Here is an 18311-nt window from a genome sequence, read left to right as displayed (position 1 = left end):
ATAGATCAGGCGTTTGGCTAATAAATACTCAGCATGCTATGTTTTAGAGACTTTGTTTTTCAAACGCATATGAAGTCTCATATTGTCTTTTGTCACTCTTAATATCAGAATGTTTTGTAAAAGTGAGCATCAGCACTGAGCCAGATCGAATATGAATCTTTTCGGAGTACAAAGTTAACATGAAGCAGGAAGACAGGTTTTAAAATGACTTCTTCAGCTCTGCAAAAGGAATTGGAACACATCAGTCTGTGACATTTCTTTCAGAGTTACATTAGTACTCTCCATCTTCACCCATCTTATCTTGCGCAAGGTTGTCTTCTTCAATATTTGTCTGCCTAAGAGTGAATTAAATGGAAGATCAATCAATTGGGTATTGGGATAGCTTAAAAAAAAAGAAGAAAATTAATTCATACAAAGCTAGGACTTTTTCTTCTATAGCATGATTTCAATCAGGGTACGGGTTCTCCCTGGTTGCCATGTGTTTTGGTCAAGTCCAGCTGGAGCCATCACCTCGCCCACGTCCCCAGTGGCTGGCATGCAACCCAAGCAGAAGCAGAGGTAAGGAGAGACTGGTGTGCAGGTAGACGTGTTTATGGTAAGAGGGATGGCAGGAGAAGGGAAGAAGAGCAAGTTAAGAGCTTCAAGGAAATGGCAGATTCACTGCTTATCACTCGGAGAATCTGGAAATGTTTTACAGCAGCAGCCACGTTGTGTGGAGGGGTGGCACGTGTCCCCTGGCAGCTTGTGGAAATGAGGAAAGGTGGCTTTTGCAGAATGTTTGCAGCAACTTCCATCTAGTTTTGAGTTGTAATTCTTTCTGGTCAGGAAAAGATGCTCAGTCTGTGCTTGGGGCTGTATTTTGCATTCCTTCACTGATGTTTCTGGTCACCAGCTCACAGTTCCCTTAGGAAGGCATCTTTTGGTTCCTCTAGAAAGGATTCAAGGAGCCAAACTGAAAAATGTAATCAAAAGGACAATTTGCCTTTATTTGTATCAGAATTCTGGCTGGACACTACTTGTGTTGCCTCTGCCAAGTGCTAGTAACTTGGCAGTTAACTGTCACTACTTTCTCTCTATGGAAAAAATGCCCCCAGTGCAAACAGAAATTGGCATAGTGACCAAAGTAAAATGAGAAGAAGAAAAGGGAGGTTTATACAGATACTGTCACGGTCCTAAACATGCAGGATGGTCTCTGTAATTGTAAAAAGTGTGCTTTAAACAACTGTAGGAAAAAACTCAAGAGGAAGAAATGTAAAGCAAATTATACTTCTGTAAGTTCATTTGGATTCAGTGTTGTAGCCACCAAAAAAAAAATACAATGAGAAGCAGCAGAAGTGGAGGAGTGAACCGTGGGGGTCAGCTGGTCAGCAGGGAGCTGCAGGGACACTGCAACTTCACCACGGCTGTCACAGTTGCAGGAGAGTACTGTGGTATTGCACTGAAACCAAGTATGGCATGCAAAGACAGCAGAGAGCGCGCAAGCAGCTTTGTACCTGACAACAGATAATTTATGTTGTATTTACAATAGCCACTATTCCTAAACCAGAAGTTGTTACGATGGAGCTTTTGCTACTCAAGGGACTGATTGCTGTCTGGGCAGACAAGGATTGGATAAACTTTCAGAAGCACGTTTGGGGGGATTTGTTGGTGCTTCACATCCCTTTCTTGCAGTGTCTCAAATCAGTCTATCTGCATTATTTCCTACGCAGTCATGAAACCAACCTGACTTTTTTTCACTGTAACAGCTATGAATGATAGAGGAAAGACAACTGGAGCCTGTGCAAGGAGTTGGAGGGACTCTTCCACTGCCTTCTGGTCAGTGATGTTACAGCTCGAGGCTTTGCTTTGCATGCAACAGGAATGACACCTTATTGTGTATGAGTTGAGATTGCCAGCAAGACAGCTCTGCTTATGCTTTATCCTGTAGCAAGATAGGGTCATCTAAGTCAGATAGTGCTGTCCAGTGTTATCCCAACTTTATGTTGTACTGTACATTGCTATAAAAATCATGTTTCAACAAATGACTGCAAAACTATTGCAGCTCCAGCCACCTTCCACAGAATTTACAAACATAGACTGATTTAGGTTTAGAACAGGAAGATTTTTGTTTTATTGTTTGCTGTTAAGTTTTGAGTTTAAAGCAGACAGCAAAAGCACATCTGAAAGCTTTATAATGCAGATGAAGGTTATCACAAACCACGGCTTAGTCAGAAGGCCTCTGTTTGTATGTGAAGTTAAAATAGCTGTCAATTTGGAAACAAAGGAGGGAAGCAGACTCGTCTTTAGAGGTCACTGAATCAACTGCCTTATCTTTGCCCTGGCTCAGGCTTTATTTTTCTCGACCTGCATGTGATGTGTTTTGGGCGACACACTCAGTATTAGCAGTGAAGTGGGCTTCACTCTTTTCCCACATCCCTCCACAGAAGCATCTTTAAAGTTCATCTTATATTTGCTTTTGCTCTTTTTCACAAACCCAGCATCTTTATCACTTCAGTGACCTTTTTCTTGATGTTTTTTTTTATAAAGAGCAACATTAGCACCGCATTTCCGATAAATAAAACCATTTGGGTTGGATCTTTTTTCTTATCGAGGATTTGAAATTATCATACCTTCTTGTGGTTTCACAGGCCCTTCCTTGCTGGCACAGGGCCCCGTTGCTGGCATTAGGTGGCTCCAGGCTGGTGCAAGTTCACCCCTGGCCAGCCCAGAACACAAACGAGGGGACTTGAGTCCCCCTGTATACCGAGGGTATGCAAGATATTATCAGTACCTTGCTCTGTTTTTGCAGCATCAGCTGTTTTTAAATAGCTAAGACAGTTCATGGTTTCATTCAGAGGATGGTGACGCACTGGAACAGGCTGCCCTGAGAGGCTGTGGATGCCCCATCCCTGGAGGCACTCAAGGCAAGGCTGGATGTGGCTCTGGGCAGCCTGGTCAGGTGGTCGGTGACTCTGCCCATGGCAGGGGGATCGAAACTATGATCATTGAGGCCCTGTTCAACCCAGGCCATTCCGTGATTCCGTGAATCCACAAAGAGGTCAGGCAAACCAACTCAGAATTTCAGCTGAGACTTGGGTATTTAAAAAAATAATTCCTATTTTGTTTTATTTTTCTGGGGAATACAGAAATATTTTGATGCCAAAAAGCAGTTGTTTACCACTGGCCAACAGTGTATGAATGTGCTCACAGTATAAGACCAGTTGTGTTGCTGTGTTACTGTCAGTGACAATTCAGGGCTGCAGGGCTGCTGAGGATCATAGATAGCCTAGATAACTAGTAAGACGTATCTTACTCAAGAACTACAGTATCTGGAAGAATTCTGCTGTTTAACTGACTTATAGAAATAAGAATTCTGGTGCCACAAATAATGCCTTTGTGAAAGTAAGTTGGGAAGGGAGTAAGATGTACAGTGTTTGGAGTGCTGCAGTTTCACGCAGTCGGTATATTTTTGAGCTTGCAAGCCCTTCTCAGGCTTTCAGCAAACATGCTTGCAGCAAAGACTCAATTACACATTCCGGAAAAGGAGTGCTCGATGTTTAAACAAACCGTATGCTTGCAGGAGGTGATAGATGAACATGTAAGTGGAAGGCTCCCATGCAATAAAGTGCATCTTTGATGACGCAGACTGCAGAGTGCAGGAAGACATTATAGTAACGTAGATAAATGCAGAGAGAAGAATCCGTAGCCAAATAAATGTTCTTAAAGCAGTGTTTGTATGATTGCCTGACCTGAATGGTTTGTTTCTGAATAAATCACTGCTTTGAGCTTTTTTTAGATGGAGCAAAATAGAAATAACCCCCCAAAATGGGTTCTTGTGACATTCATACGCAACTGCATACAGTTTATTTACTCTTGGGTAGAAGTGAGGTGCTGGAAGGATGACAGAGGGCAGGCTAGCAGCAACCCACTCTAGACTGGTATAGCAAATGTTCCTGGCTGACCTCTGAACTTCCAAAATCGTTCAGAGACATTTCCCATTTCTTGTCAAGTTTTTCTATAGGTGAGAACTTGTAGCAGTCACAGTGCCGATACCGTGACTCGACAGCTACTTACGTATTCAGGTCACACTTTGTACTTATCTTCACAAACAGCTTCAGCCAGATGGGGGTATCCTCTCTCAGCATTTGACAAAAGTCAAGCTAAGGTTCTCCTCCAGTTTGAGAAGAAGAAAAACAAGTTCACCACTGCATGTGAAAACTGCAAATGGGCATCTGTTCAGAATGGTGTCTAGCGGCTTAGAAAGGGGCAGGCAGTGGTTCTCGGGCCAGTGGGCTTTGTCAACCAGAAATCAATCTGTGTGAAGGAGCAAGCAGAGGGATGGAGCGGCGCTTCTGCAGGTATTGCCCACCTTATCCTCACCTCTGAGAAACATCAGATGGGGACAGTCCCAGCCCTTTCTAACCCTATTTTAAAGTAATTTCATTACTAGTCGTTAATGTACTTAAAACTTTCTATTACTTTTTCATGATGTACTGGAGAACTTAGAGGTTTTCCCAAGCACATTTTGTTTTAAACTCCAAAACTGGTGCAGCTTATTACTTATTTAATCACGTCAATTTTATTTGGTCATACTTGGTTTTTTTAACATAAGAACTCTGGAATTTGCTGAATGTTCAAGGCAGAAATCTTACATCCTGGTGATTAAATTTTTAGTGTAGGAATACTTCAGTGGAAGATGGATTTCTGTGGGACATGTCTCACAGTGATGATTTATTTTCTAACATAGTTGGCCTCGGTCCATCTTCCTCCTGGCCACTGAATGACCCTCTACGTGAGGTGTTCTGTAAAGATAATGATACAGAGTGGCTTGGTAAAGCGCCCTGGGATACACAGAGAATAGTGTGCATAATGCAGTGTTACAGTCTCGGAGTCACTGGACCATTCCCAGCCTTAATTGGAGGCAGAGCCCAGTGGCTGATTGTGGATGCTGACTCACCCGATTCCTCAGGTCACTGGGAAGGTCAGCTACTGGGCAGGTTCTGGGAAAGGTTTCTGAACTACTGTACGGATGCGGAGCTGCAGTTTCCAGGCTGCAGGCAGAGCTTTCAGGAGGCTGAGGCATGCAGGAGGAGGCTTCTCACGAAGTGCTGAGGCTCCTGTGGTGCCAGAGATCGACTCTGTTTTCCTGTGACCAAGCTAAGGAACCTGCTGGATAGAAAAAGCGCTTGGCTATAGAGAGAAGATTCAGTAAAAAGAGAAGAAAGGAGTATTGCAAGTAAGGCTGTAGGAATAGATCTTGAAAGTAAACAGAAACACTTTCAAAACACCTACGGTATCCTCTTTAGTATCAGTGAAAAGAACGCAGCACCTTTGCCAAGGAGTAGCTTTTCCCAGCTTGAGATAACCAGAAAGTTGGTGTTTCTCCAACTTCCTGTGAGCTTCCCATAACTGATAGCTATAAATCCACAAGAGGGAAAGAGGATATTTCTCTTTCTTCAGAGAGAAAGGAGGGCTGGTGACTAATGCTGAAATAAGTTGTTAAGAGACATATTTACATCTAATTGTGCCGACTTGTTTGGTATGTGTCCCAATTCCTTTTTGTTGTGAGCATATTGAAGCAACCTGCACCCTTGTGACCTTCTATTATAATTATTACCATATTCCTCTTGAAGCAGTGTTTTGATTATGTACTCCAGAAGCTCTGCTAAAACAACTGTAACATTAGTACAGTCAGATTTTTCCACTGTTCTGCACTCAAGGACAGTAACAAAAAGAATTATTCTTTATTGAAAATTTGGGGGCGTTAAGGGTCACATTCCCTTTTGGGGAGGGTATTGTTATCTTTTATTCCTTTCACAAAATTGAGGAGGCAGAACTTGATTCCCAACTAGAAATTCTGTAAGAAAAAATGTGTTGTCGGACAGCAGTACTCAGATGTGCCTCGTAATTCCTCCCTTGAATTTCAGCAGGAGCTGAAAGGGGGCTGCAAAGTTATGACTGTCCCTAAACTTGTTAAGATTGCTATGTGGACTGTCTGCCCTAAATGAGGCACTGTTTTTATTGTTGTTAAAATTAATTGCAGTATTTGACAACTGTGTACCTAAATCACGCTGGCGGCAGCCGGGTACCTCTTTGTCAGACATGCTAGCCAGGTCTGCAGCAGCAGGTGATGCTGCCTGTGCAGGTGTGGTGCTTATTCCTCAGTGTTCTGCTGGATGAAGGTTTTGCTGTTTTGCGCCAGACTCTAGGATAGCAACTTAAGCTCAGTAAGATGCGCTCCTGTCCTCAGTTCCTCTTGTTTACCTGAACGTACCAGCCAAATGCTGTTCTTCCCTCACATGCACTGGGGACACTGGTTTTGGGCAGCAGTGCCACAGGCGGTGCGGGATTGAGAAGGGCGCTCCGTGTGTTTCATCTCCCATCCTAGTGGAAATAGGAGGTCTTACGGCAAACATAAGTCCTAAGCCAACCTTCCTGCTCCTTCTGTCCTGCGTTGGTTGTTGTATTTAGAAGCTCCTGAAAGCCCTTCAGTCTTCTGTCGCTTATCTGCAGTGGTCCCTTCCCTCAGGCACAACAGGACACTGGCAGAAAGTATTTCTTTGCACAGGATTTGCTGATACTTTTTCTTATGTAGGCCTGAATAGTGTCACTGCTATCCTCCACGTACACTGGCTTTTTGCTGCCTCCTTGCCCTGCTTGTCTTTGAGTTTCTTTCTTTACGTAATCTGGTTGAACTCTGATGTGTCTAGCTGGTAAGTGTTACGCTTTACAGTACGTATGGAAGATTACATACAAAAAAGATTTATTTCCTTTCCATCATTAGGAAAGTTTCCTTTTAACATGAGCTCATGCGCCAGATCAGCACGCAGCCCAGGTGCTGTGTTTTATATCATTCATATCGGGATTATGCCGAGTGAAATCGGAGTCCTCTGAGTTGTTAAAATGCAACTTTCTGTTTGTATTTTGTCACAGAAACAGAAAAGCTAGGGCTGGAGGCAGGAAATGGATTGCCATCTTGGAAGTTCAACGACCAGCTCTTTCCCTGTGAAGTGTGTGGAAAAGTGTTTGGTCGACAGCAGACTTTGTCCCGACATCTCTCACTGCACACAGGTAAGCCAATGCTTTGTCTTTGCTTTTCAGTGCCGAGGAAATCCTTGTGCTCGTCACAGCTCATTTGAGATGGATGGGGAGAAGATAAGCATAAGAGTGTTTGTAGAAAGAGCTGTGCTCAGCTTCTTGCTGAGCTTTCCAAGACCAGAAACAGGCCAGAATGCCATAGCAGGGGCGCTCCGGCACTTAGCTAACGCTTCTTTACAGCCGACTTGTAGTTAATCTTTACAAAACATGCAAGTTCAAGTTTGCCCAACTTCCTGCAGGTTGAATCGCAGGTATCAGCTGTTTAACCGAATCTGCTGGCACGGTTCTGAAGGAAAGACACAGCCTCGATGAGCTTCTTAAATGTTACTGAACAACAAAAGATTTGGCTTTGTTGTTTCAGATATGGTGAAACAGACAGGATTTAATACCGACATTCACTTTTGCTCTTATCATTCACTTTTTTAAAGAGGAACCAGTCAGGTCCATACCAGCTCCCTTTAAAGCCAGTGATTCAGATCAACTGAGATGAGCAGAGTTTTCATACGGACGATGTGCTCTGTCAGCCTGCTGAGATGCACTGCGCAAAGTAGGACTCGAAAGCAAGAGCTTCTAATGCAGTGCTGAAAAAATACCGTTGGTAGAATGCCAGTATATGTTCTGTCACTTAGTACGGCCATCCTGGAAAGGTTCAGATGTTCTTGTTCCTTGACTTTCTGCATTTTTCTTAATCCAGAGCTGCTCTGTTGAATTTCTTCCCCCTTAACACTTGTAGTGTTACGTTTCAGCTTTAGAGCAGCAGCACTTCAGACGGGAAGGTTGTAAAAGCTGATATAATGTTTGGTTGTTTTATCAATCAGCTCTTCGCAGAATGAAGTCTGGCATGCACAAAGAAATTGCTGCCGGGACTTAGAGATGTTAAATTTTAAATTAAATCCTTTTACTTTAAAAGTTCTGAAGCACTGAAACTCAAGTTTAATATCTTTCATTTGTTCTTTTTTTTTTTTTTTTTCTTGTTAAGCTTGTTCAGAACTGCCCTAATGATGCGGCCTTCCCTTTCATCCCTGCCCACCCTCGCATCTTAATACAAAACCATCAACTCTGCAAGCGATCGTGTGGGCAACCTCAAGAATGAGTGGACCCAAAATTCAAATGAAAGACGCTGGGTAAAGGAAGTAGTTGCAGATTATTGACCTGTTTCTGTACTGGCTGTGCTGCAGCTCTCAGAGCAGCAATTATCCCAGTTTTCCAGTTTATGAAGTTTTATAATATCTGACTACAAATGGTAGACTACGTCCTAAAACCAGCCCCAAACTCTTTCCAAACGAGTTTGCTTATTTTCTGAGTAATTGCTGTGAACTTCTCTAATTGTCCCAAACGTCCAGCTTCCAAAGCACCTCAGTCAGGAAGTTGCTTAGAGAAACTCAAAGGAATGCATAATTGGTTGTTGGAAGCTGTAACAAGAGTTTGCTTCGAAATGAAGTATACATCGACGGTTTTCTGTTTCTTTCCCAGAAGAGAGAAAATACAAATGCCACTTGTGCCCCTACGCTGCTAAGTGCCGTGCTAACCTGAACCAGCACCTGACCGTCCATTCTGTGAAGCTGGTGAGTACAGACACTGAGGACATTGTCAGCGCTGTCACTTCTGAAGGCAGCGATGGAAAGAAGCACCCCTACTATTACAGGTGAGGACCCAGGCGAGAGCTGTGCACCAGACCCTGGAATTTGTCTTAGCTGCCTGCACAGGCCGTGTCACGGGACCCCCCTCTCCTGGTGTTCCAGGCTGGCACGGCACTGAAAGTATTTGCCTTGCCCATCTCTATCTGACTTTACGCTAAACAGCAAAACCAGCTGTCTGCCTTGTGCTGTCTGACTTGGATAGCCATCGGGGAGGACAGAGTTCTTTGGCATATGTGTTTTTGTTGTTGCTGTTGTTTCGTAATGGTTCCGTGAGACAGATGGACTCCAAAAGTCTCATTAACTTTTAATTTAAGTTTTGCACTTGGGAATTTCCCGTTGTTTATGTAGATTCATGGCGAAGCTAAAGCACTGGTAGCTCTATTGTTTTCAACCAAATCTATGAAATCCAAGAGCAACGTATTAAAACAATTATCATCTCCACATACTCGTTTTCCTAGTTGCTAGAGGTATTAGAGATATATACATTGTGACCAACGTTGTGGAAAAAAAAAGACTTCTAGGAGAATGGCCAGAAAAATTGGAAGGAATGACCCAGATGAAATGGCTGTTGGGGCATTATCGTTTTTGTATGCAGCGCTGTGTTCTGCAGACTGTGCTATGCACCCTAGTGGCCAAGCTGAGTGAAAATCACTCAGTTTTCAGAGTGCATTGTGCACATTTAGTGACAAAATCGTGTAAGTAATTAAAAAAAATATATATATGAATTATTACATTATAAATATATATATATTTATTTATAATGTATCTTCCTGGATTATATGAGCTAGTCCGTTCCCCTGGGAAGGCAAAGTAGTGCCCCAGAGAATACATCTTCAAAAATGTTTTTAGCTTGCTTTAGATCTTGATGGCCTAAACAAAACAAGAGGAGGGCTGCACGGAAAGTTAAAGGGCCCCTTCCATTGCCTCTCAATATCACTCCGTTTATGCGTCGGCTGTGAAATCTGTCTTCTTGTTAATTATTTGTATAGCTGGTGACTGCTGTTTTCCAGTCAAGCATAAGAAATGTTTGAGCCCATTTTTACATGTTTGCACTGAAACTGCTAGGCAGTTTTGCACAAGATCCCAGCTTGGCATGGGAACCATTCCAGGGCTTGAAAATAACTCCTGGAGTGTTCAGCACGCTTTCTGTTTGTCAGTGTATCAGCCATACTAAACGTCTTGGCAAAGCAATGGTGCCTCTTATTGCCCAGAGGAATCAGCTAGGTGATGTGCAGCATCTGGAATCCATAGTTTTTAATTAACTTTATGATTATCTAGCATCATTGTAGCACGTACAGGATTGTTGCGTTGCGCCTGCCCTTAATCACATTGGCATGGCCATCAGTTCCACAGCAGTTCAGCAGACAAAGAATTTTCCAATGAACATTCAACAGTGAGGAAGAGAACTGCGCAGTGAGTGAGTTTTTTCTTACAAAATGAAGGGAAGGATAACATGCTTCTCTTGTTTGTTCTTTATTTTTTGATGCTTCTTACTCTTGAATTCCCTTCTGCCTGCAGCTGTCATGTGTGTGGGTTTGAGACAGAGATGAATGTCCAGTTTGTCAGTCATATGTCCCTCCACGTGGATAAAGAGCAGTGGATGTTCTCGATTTGCTGCACGGCGTGCGATTTTGTCACCATGGAAGAGGCAGATATGAAGGCTCATGTCAACAGCAAGCACACAGGTGACGATCCCCACCTCCCAGCTGCAGTGCACTCTCTCTTCCCTGCTTTGTAGGTGCAGCCTTCACGCTTCTCATTAGTGCTCTCTTTACTTTCACTGAAATGCTTGCTAATTAAGGCCCTATCTCTCAAAGCTGAAGTAAAGCCAGGCAAATAGTCTGCTAGTACAGATCAGTTTCCAGGCATAGGGGACAAATGAAGGGCTGCTTTGCCTTCCTTCCTCACACTCCCCAAATCTCCTCCCTTGCTGAAGTTGACGTACACTTTTTTTGACCGATTTACTGTTTTATCAAAATCCTGCTTTGACCTCAGTAATGATAAGGCAGCTCTGAGTGCTAACTGTGCAGATCTGGCACTAAGGCTGTAACAAGTAATATACTCAGCTTTGTTCACGGTGCGTTTGGAGTTTGGTGTTGATGTTTCTTTGATGCTGTGACTCAGAGATGCTTTAAATGTGACTTTATGTTCAGTACCAGAACAGGTCATGTGTTTTCTTCTCCCTGGTCCTGTTCTTAATCACTTAATAGCCAAAGATAAGAGCAACAGCAGTTTTCAAACAGGCTCTGTATGCTGAGTCCAACTAGTGAAGCTCAGCATAATTTAAGGAGAAGAAAATAAGAGTGCTATCAGTTAATTTCTTTTCCAACACCAAGCAGGATTTCGCTGTCACAAACTACTAATAATTCTGTTGACAGTACTGAAGCTGAACTGCATCCAGCACAGTTTTCCCACTGCTAAATTGCATTGGTGTTTTACCAGGGGTAAAACTGGGAAGATAGGAAGGGTGGAAAGGGGAAAGGACGTTTGTGCTAACATAAGTTAAATTACTGGATTACATAGATTATTATGCCAGTGTAGCTTTCAGTACTACAACTCTGCTCCCATCTCCCCTCACTCACACTGTCTTATCCAGTTTTCTTTAATCCATCTCCACGTGTAGATGGAGATATGCCATCCATAGCTATGTGTAAAGTTTGCATCAGAGCTCAAAGAATAGCTGTACTTGAACATACCTTCCTATCGTGACTAAAATATCGGAGGTGCCACTTGTCTTTTCATTACCTGCTCTTCATTTGCTCTGTCCATTTGAGCCATTCATCAGGAGATCCCACCAAATGCTTACACATATGGCATGTATCGGGGGAAAGGATAGAATGGGTTTTCTGGGTCAGTCAAACCCTGACAAACAGTCCTACCCTGTAAGGTTACTGAGTCATGAAAGGTCTGTATGTAAGGCTCTTGGCACATGTCTTCAGGGAAGTAGGATTGTTTCAGCCCGACTATCCCCACCAATAGCTGCAGATTTCCTAGTATTAAAGATGAGGTACCTTTTTGAAGTTCCCACTGCGCATCTTTCTGATCATCAGGACAGGACTTCATTCTTTCCTGCCAGAACTGTCTTCCATTGAAACGTCAGCACACCTCCCTCGGCCCTTCTCCCCTCCCATGGTATTTATTCCTGTTGTGTATTTCTGGAGAGCAGCCCTCTCCTATCTGCACGTTCATTGAGCCTTTTCTTACATGAAATACTCAAAGTACCAATCCTTCACGGTGTGTTCTTGTTAGATCCCCATTCTTGGCATATGCAACCCCGACTGCTTGTGGTATATCTAGCTGAAATAAGTAGTGGTGGCAAAGTAAAACAGCAGCAGTTATTTACTGGGAATAACTCACACCGTAATACTCTGTGATCCTATTTACCTACCTTGGAGACTTCAGCATGCTGCTAGCTCATATTCATCCTGTGTTTTGCTCCAATTCTTTCTTTGTATTTTATTTTCCTTGACTGTTTCCTGCTTAAGCACTCCTCATTTGTAGCAAAAAATTCTTGTTACCGGCCCTCCAGGTCATAACCTTGTTCTCTGTACTATTAAATTTCATTCCATTTTTATTACTCTAGTCCCCAAGGTCAGTGAGTCTTTCTGTATGATATCCCACTCATCCTTCCTATTGAAAGTGTGGGTCATCAGATTTCATTAGAGCATTCCAACATTTTTATCTAGACTTAAAGGTGCCACTCACGAGTTTAAAGCGAGGTACGTACTGCTGTTTGCAGAGGCCTCAATCGGAGGACTTACTTACTTTATCCCATAGATAATATGACATTTCAGCAAAGTCTGTTTTTAGCACAGCTCTGAATAAAGCGTGACATAGATGCGAGGAAGTAATTTGCCCATCCTGATTCTTTGGCTCACAGCAGAATATACTGGAGTAGGCTTAGATGAGGACCCTCGCTCTTGCTCATTTCTAGCATGGGATGCTATTTGGGATTCAAACTTGGTACATTTGCTGCACGTGTAAGGCAGTGCTGCAGTGCCACGGCTTTAGGTCCAGTTAAACGTTTCATTTTTGTTGTGGTTTTTTTGTCATTTAATTTTCAGTGAGAGGTCCTGGGAACAGCAGATACATCTCGAGACCAGGCTGTTATTTCTTACAGTGAGACTGTTCTCCTTTACCCTTCCTCTCATGGATGTTGGGGTGCTGTCAATGGCCAAGTTCAGTATGGAATGATAATCAACTTGGCCATCGACAGCACCCCAACCTCCATTTGTGAAAACTTCCCTTTCTCATTGACAAGTTCTTGATTGTCTGAGCTAATCAAAATGTGTGCTTGGGTTGGTTTTTTGTTGTTGTTGTTGTTTTGTTTTTTTGTTTTTTGGCCTGATAACGTGGTAGAATTGCATGCTTCCTTTCACTGCCATTACAGACAGAACACCTTTTAGGATATACTACTGCAAGCGGTTATAAAATGAAAGGATTGAAAGGATGTGAAATTATGATGCTTCCCTAACTGACCAGTTGATTTCAGACTTGTTTATAAGTAGGTTTGAATTAACTTTATATGACACTCACTCACCCTGAAATTTAAAACAGGATTACCGAGATTGCATCTAGTCTGCTGTACTAGCTATTGCTCCTAATTCCAATTTTACAGCTGAGGAGAGGAAGACACCCAGTGAATCTAACAGTCCATCTTCATCTTCACTGTCAGCACTCAGTGACTCTGCTAACAGCAAGGAAGATGCAGATATATCTCCAAAAAGCAAGGGTTCAAACAACCTGCTGGTCATTTCTGTAGTGCCTGGTACTCAGACCTCACTGAACACTGAAGAGAAGTCAGAGAAAGGTAAAAACCCCATTAAACAAATGTAGTTGTCACCTGTGCAGTAGATCCGGCCGCAGTATGAGGAATGCATTTTCCTTTTTTCATTTTTCAGGCTTTGAATGTGTTTTCTGTAACTTTGTCTGCAAAACAAAAAATATGTTTGAGCGCCATCTGCAAATCCACCTGATCACACGGATGTTTGAGTGTGATGTGTGCCACAAGTTCATGAAGACGCCCGAGCAATTATTGGAGCACAAGAAATGCCACACTGTCCCCACTGGTGGGCTCAAGTAAGGAAAGCAAGTACACAAACTTTTACTGTGTTAAAGCACCTCTAATATTGTAGGGACAGGACAAAAGGAAGTCAGCTGGAAAGAATTAGTTAAACGACTTAAAATCCAGATTTGGGGCTTCTGTTATTTAGATGATAAAAGCCCAGACCTTTAGAGTTGCCTCACCATGGGCTTGCAGCGTTACAGTAAATAGTAATGCAGTTTCCATTGGTTATAGAGAGTTAACAAAGTACGGCCTTTCCCATTTCAGGTGGAACAGGAGAAAGTACGTGATGGGTCCTAAGGGAATGAGGCAGTACTGCACAGAGGTGCTGTCCCAGAGAAGAGGGTTTCTTGAAGGCATTAGAGCAAAGGAGAGCATGCACGGCATTCTCTATCCTGTACCTACTCAAAGAATCTAAATCCTTTGCAATCTGCAACTAAGTATGAAGTCAGCTTCTCAAAATCAGACCTCTTAATTGCTTTGTAATCCTTGTAGAGTCTAATGTGGTCAGTCCCCCGCAGCAACTAACGATTGTGATCCTTTACTGCCTTTCTTTTGCACGCTTGGAATAATCACTATATATTAACGTGTAACGAGCAATATACTCTCTTAAGAAAAAAAAGAAAACTTTTTGTCTTTGGCTAAGGTGCTGTCTTTGGAGATCTGTTCGCACAGAGCAATGTTTCTAGAGAATGAGCGTGCCCTTGTGTCAGAGTTGGACCCCTGAGGGGAGGGGTGATTGCTGGGGCCATGTGCTTGCTCCCTGTGCACAGGCAGTGTGATGTTATGGAGGATGTAAGCCCCTGGAATCTGTTTAATTCCAGCAGCTGCAGCAAAAGAGGCTGGAGCCACTTCAAGCCCAGCTAGGGTTCAGCACAGGCTTTCCTGCTTGCGTTGCTCTTGCTAAACAAACTAATGTTATCAGTGCACTGCCTGAGAGGTAACTAGCGCACCACACTTACCGTTACCGTGAGCAGCTCCATCACTTTGTGCTGCAGTTAGTGAAATCTGGTTCTGTTTGCCAGGCAGTGTCTTGTTCTGCAGCTCAGTAGTTTCCCAGACTTGAATCTCTGATGAATCGAGATACGATGATTGAATCTGGGAATAAGACCAGGCTGGGAAACAAGCAGTGTGCCAGAACGATGGGATGTCTGTGCTGGATGCACAGGCCAGTGATCTCATGCACTCTGAGTTTAAGCTGCACAGAATCTATTCTATTTACCGAGTAAAAAACATGACCTATGACTCAGACCTTCCTGACAGAATGGGTTTCTTGGTCTACTCAAGTTATTCCTGCCCGACTCAAGTAATCATTAGGTATCTTCAAAGCTGCATCTAAGAAAAAGCTCTGATTTTTTGTTTTTTTTAAGGCATCCAGAAGAGCCTGAAGAGATCTAAGTAAATTGTATTTTTCTGTCTCCTGTTTGCTGTGGGGGAAGAGAAAAACAAACAAAAAAACATGATTCCTCCAGTTCCAGACCTAAAACCTGAGAATTCTGATCCAGAGAGCACCCAGCTCAGGAGAGGTATGTGTGCACACACAGCTGAGTTCTCTGTTGCGGTAGAGCTAACCACTTTAGCAGCCTTAGTGCCAGGTTCCCTCTCTGGATCAGAGTACTTGATGCTGCATCAGGAAAAGTGTCTGGATGTTTCACTTCTGTTTGTTTGTCCTCCTGCTACTGTTCGCTGCACTCACTCAAGAGTCTCTCAATTTTAAGCAAGATAAAATTGAACCTGTACGTGCAATCAGTTGTAGTGAGTGAAAACAAAGTGAGAGGATCTCTGCTTAGAAATGGCCTTAAATGATAGAGCACAATTGGCAGAACTCCTGAACGGTGAATGCAGATCAGCAGGCAGTGGAGACATGGTAACGCAGCAGCCTGGTGCACTAGTGGTGTCTTCTCACCTAGACTTGCACTTTTAGCTCACAAGGCAGATCTGGAAGCCAGTACGCTTTGTTCAGCGTAGCAGAGGTTATGGGTGGGTGCTGTCTTCACCACCTCCTTCTAGGCCGCATCAAGCAGAATCTGGTTCTTAGTCTTGATGGTGTCCAGGTTTGTTCAGCTCACAGCCTTTCTTCCCAGCTTTCAAGGCTCCCTCCTCCAGCCTTCTCAGCCCTCCCTGGTCCAGGAACCCAGGGGTGAGGCCCTTTACACGTCCACCCTGGTCCGGAAGCTTTCTGCTGTGAGTAAGCAGAGCCCACATCCTGTTCCCACGCCGGAACGATTCCTGCCGTGGTGGCAAAGGTAGCTGCAGGCAAGCATTGCCAAGCACAGACTAGCTCATCTCCCAGCAGTGGGAATCCTTACAGATCATCTTAACTAGCCAACTTCCAGCTGTTTCTAGCCGGACACCCAGCAAGCTTATTGTTCAAAGTCACATTAAAGGAATTTCCTAAGCTTTTGCGCTACATACGGTATTACAAGTTTATTCCGTCTTTACTTAAACAGCTGCTTTCATACTCATCTGTAAACATTCCCTTTAAACCACTTCTGAATGGAGAAAATGGCAAAAGTGACTTTGTACAAACACTAGGAATGTCGTTACCCAAAGTACCTGGGAATCAGTCACCCACTGCACAACCTGGCCTGCAAAGGTAAGCCAGAAGATTAAGGGGATGCTCCTCTGCTGACTTCCTAGGAACAAGCGAGCTCTACTGCCATTAAATGGGCAGACGTACTCTAAGTAGAGATAGATGTCAAGATGAACCATGTAATAGAGAGACCGTACGGGGAGGACTGAGTGCCTTTTTTCCTGCTTCCGTAGGGCAGAGCGGGGCTGAATGAGAGGGTTAACCCGGTAACGCAGAACTTCAAGCCGTGTGACTTGTATTTTCTCTGTGCCAGGTGCCCGTTCTGCATCTACTCCACGAACCGCCCTGCAGCGATGGAGTGCCACCTGAAGACTCACTACAAGATGGAGTACAAGTGTCGGATCTGCCAAACAGTGAAAGCAAATCAGCTGGAGCTGGAGATGCACATCCGAGAACACCGCCTTGGCAACCATTACAAGTGCGACCAGTGTGGCTACCTGTCCAAGACCGCCAACAAGCTGATCGAGCACGTGCGCGTCCACACTGGTGAGCGCCCTTTTCACTGTGACCAGTGCAGCTACAGCTGCAAACGCAAAGACAATCTCAACTTGCACAAGAAACTGAAGCATGCTCCACGCCAGACTTTCAGCTGCGACGAGTGCCTGTTCAAGACTACCCACCCTTTTGTTTTCAGCCGCCACGTGAAGAAGCACCAGAATGGGGACTGCTCTGAAGAGGAGAAGAAGGGCCAGTATTCGTCCTCTAAGGAAGCCAGTCCGCTCCTGCCAGTGAACAGCTCCAGAAACCTCTTGTCACCCCTCTCAGTTATGTCTGCCTCCCAGGCTCTGCAGACAGTGGCTATGTCAGCTGCGCACAGCAGCGGGGCAGAAGCAGACTTGGCAGTGAAAGCCTTGGCTGTCAATGGCACTTCCCTGTGCTTTGATAAATACTGGAACTCGGAGTTTGCCCACCTTATTCCTTTAACAATGTTTTTCCCCAAAAACCACTACAATCTCACATTCCATCCGCCCAGACCTCAGACTGCACCGGGGGGTGCCTCTTCACCTAAACACTCCTTCCTTGCCTACCTTGGATTAACGGAAAGGGCAGAAACTGTCTGAGGGCAGTTGCATTCTGTACCAAAAATACCCCAGCAAACCCAGCAGGTATACATTGCTGCAAACAATAAACCGAAGAGGTAACGAACATTTGTACTATATCAGTAGTAAGGTTTAGAAAATGGCTCTGTGTATACTTATTGCATTGACATGAAAGCTGCTTTGTTAAATCTTCAACAGGTGACCTACTGCATACTTCTACCTTCAGCATGTTCCCAGTACTCTTATCTAAGAAACTATTTTGTCTTGTTAAGCTAAAAAAGAGTGTCCTTACTGGCAATCAGCGCTTGTAAGATTTCATATTGATAGTTTTTTTGTTGTTGTTGTTGGGTTTTTTTGGTCTTTGTGTGCGGGTGTGTGATGGAGAGCCTGTAAGCGTGCCATGACACCGCTTTGCACATCCCTCATATTGGTTTATTTATCTGTCCTTTTTCTCCCTTGAACACACTCATTCCCTCCCTTTCCTCCGTATTGCCCTGAACTGTAGAGTTGGGGCGGGAGTAACTCTTGGTTCCAGGGTTGGCTGGTGTCATTATTTCAGTGCTGCACGCAGCATCCTTTTGCTGTTTGATGCCTTGCATTGAGTTGTTAAGGTGTGAGGATTTGGGGTAGAGTGGCACTGCAGGGTCAGAGTATAACAATGACCATGAGTGTGCACGTATACGCGTGCACGTGCGGTGTACCCACTCACACAGCAGGCTCACTTCCTAGCTGTTACGCAGGTGTAACAAACACCTGAGTCTGGGCCATAGCATACATCTTTTGTTTTAAAAGGGCATATAAATATATAGAGATGCATCTATGCTGTATTATGCAGTGGTTACCTTTTAGTTTGCAGGAACAACTTGTATAACTAGAAATCTATGGTGGAAAAAAAA

The 18311-nt window shown here is 43.8% G+C and overlaps 1 protein-coding gene across 4 annotated transcripts in view; it reads left to right on the top strand.

The window, feature by feature from the left end:
- The window catches only part of ZNF827 (zinc finger protein 827), a 94221-nt gene extending 76180 nt beyond the window's left edge, over positions 1-18041 (top strand). Inside the window, exons 9-15 of one of the 4 annotated variants that reach the window (XR_010622202.1) lie at positions 6913-7050; positions 8551-8722; positions 10236-10402; positions 13336-13527; positions 13619-13796; positions 15153-15308; positions 16233-16717. Coding sequence is in view for 2 of the 4 variants with exons in the window: in XM_065736368.1 (XP_065592440.1) it covers positions 6913-7050; positions 8551-8722; positions 10236-10402; positions 13336-13527; positions 13619-13796; positions 16629-17436 (1655 nt within the window). In the remaining 2 variants the exon portion in view is untranslated. Of the gene's footprint in view, positions 1-6912; positions 7051-8550; positions 8723-10235; positions 10403-13335; positions 13528-13618; positions 13797-15152; positions 15309-16232 lie in introns of all 4 variants that reach the window. The other 3 variants (XR_010622203.1, XM_065736368.1, XM_065736367.1) reach the window with 3 other exon arrangements.
- The last annotated feature ends 270 nt before the right edge of the window (positions 18042-18311 follow it).

Source organism: Cyrtonyx montezumae, unplaced genomic scaffold (genome assembly GCF_038088225.1).
Source record: "Cyrtonyx montezumae isolate F1298 unplaced genomic scaffold, pur_monq_1.0 scaffold_2, whole genome shotgun sequence".
NCBI lineage: Eukaryota > Metazoa > Chordata > Aves > Galliformes > Odontophoridae > Cyrtonyx > Cyrtonyx montezumae.
The sequence above is the reverse complement of the archived record's forward strand: the minus strand, read 5'-3'. Positions and strand labels throughout refer to the sequence as shown.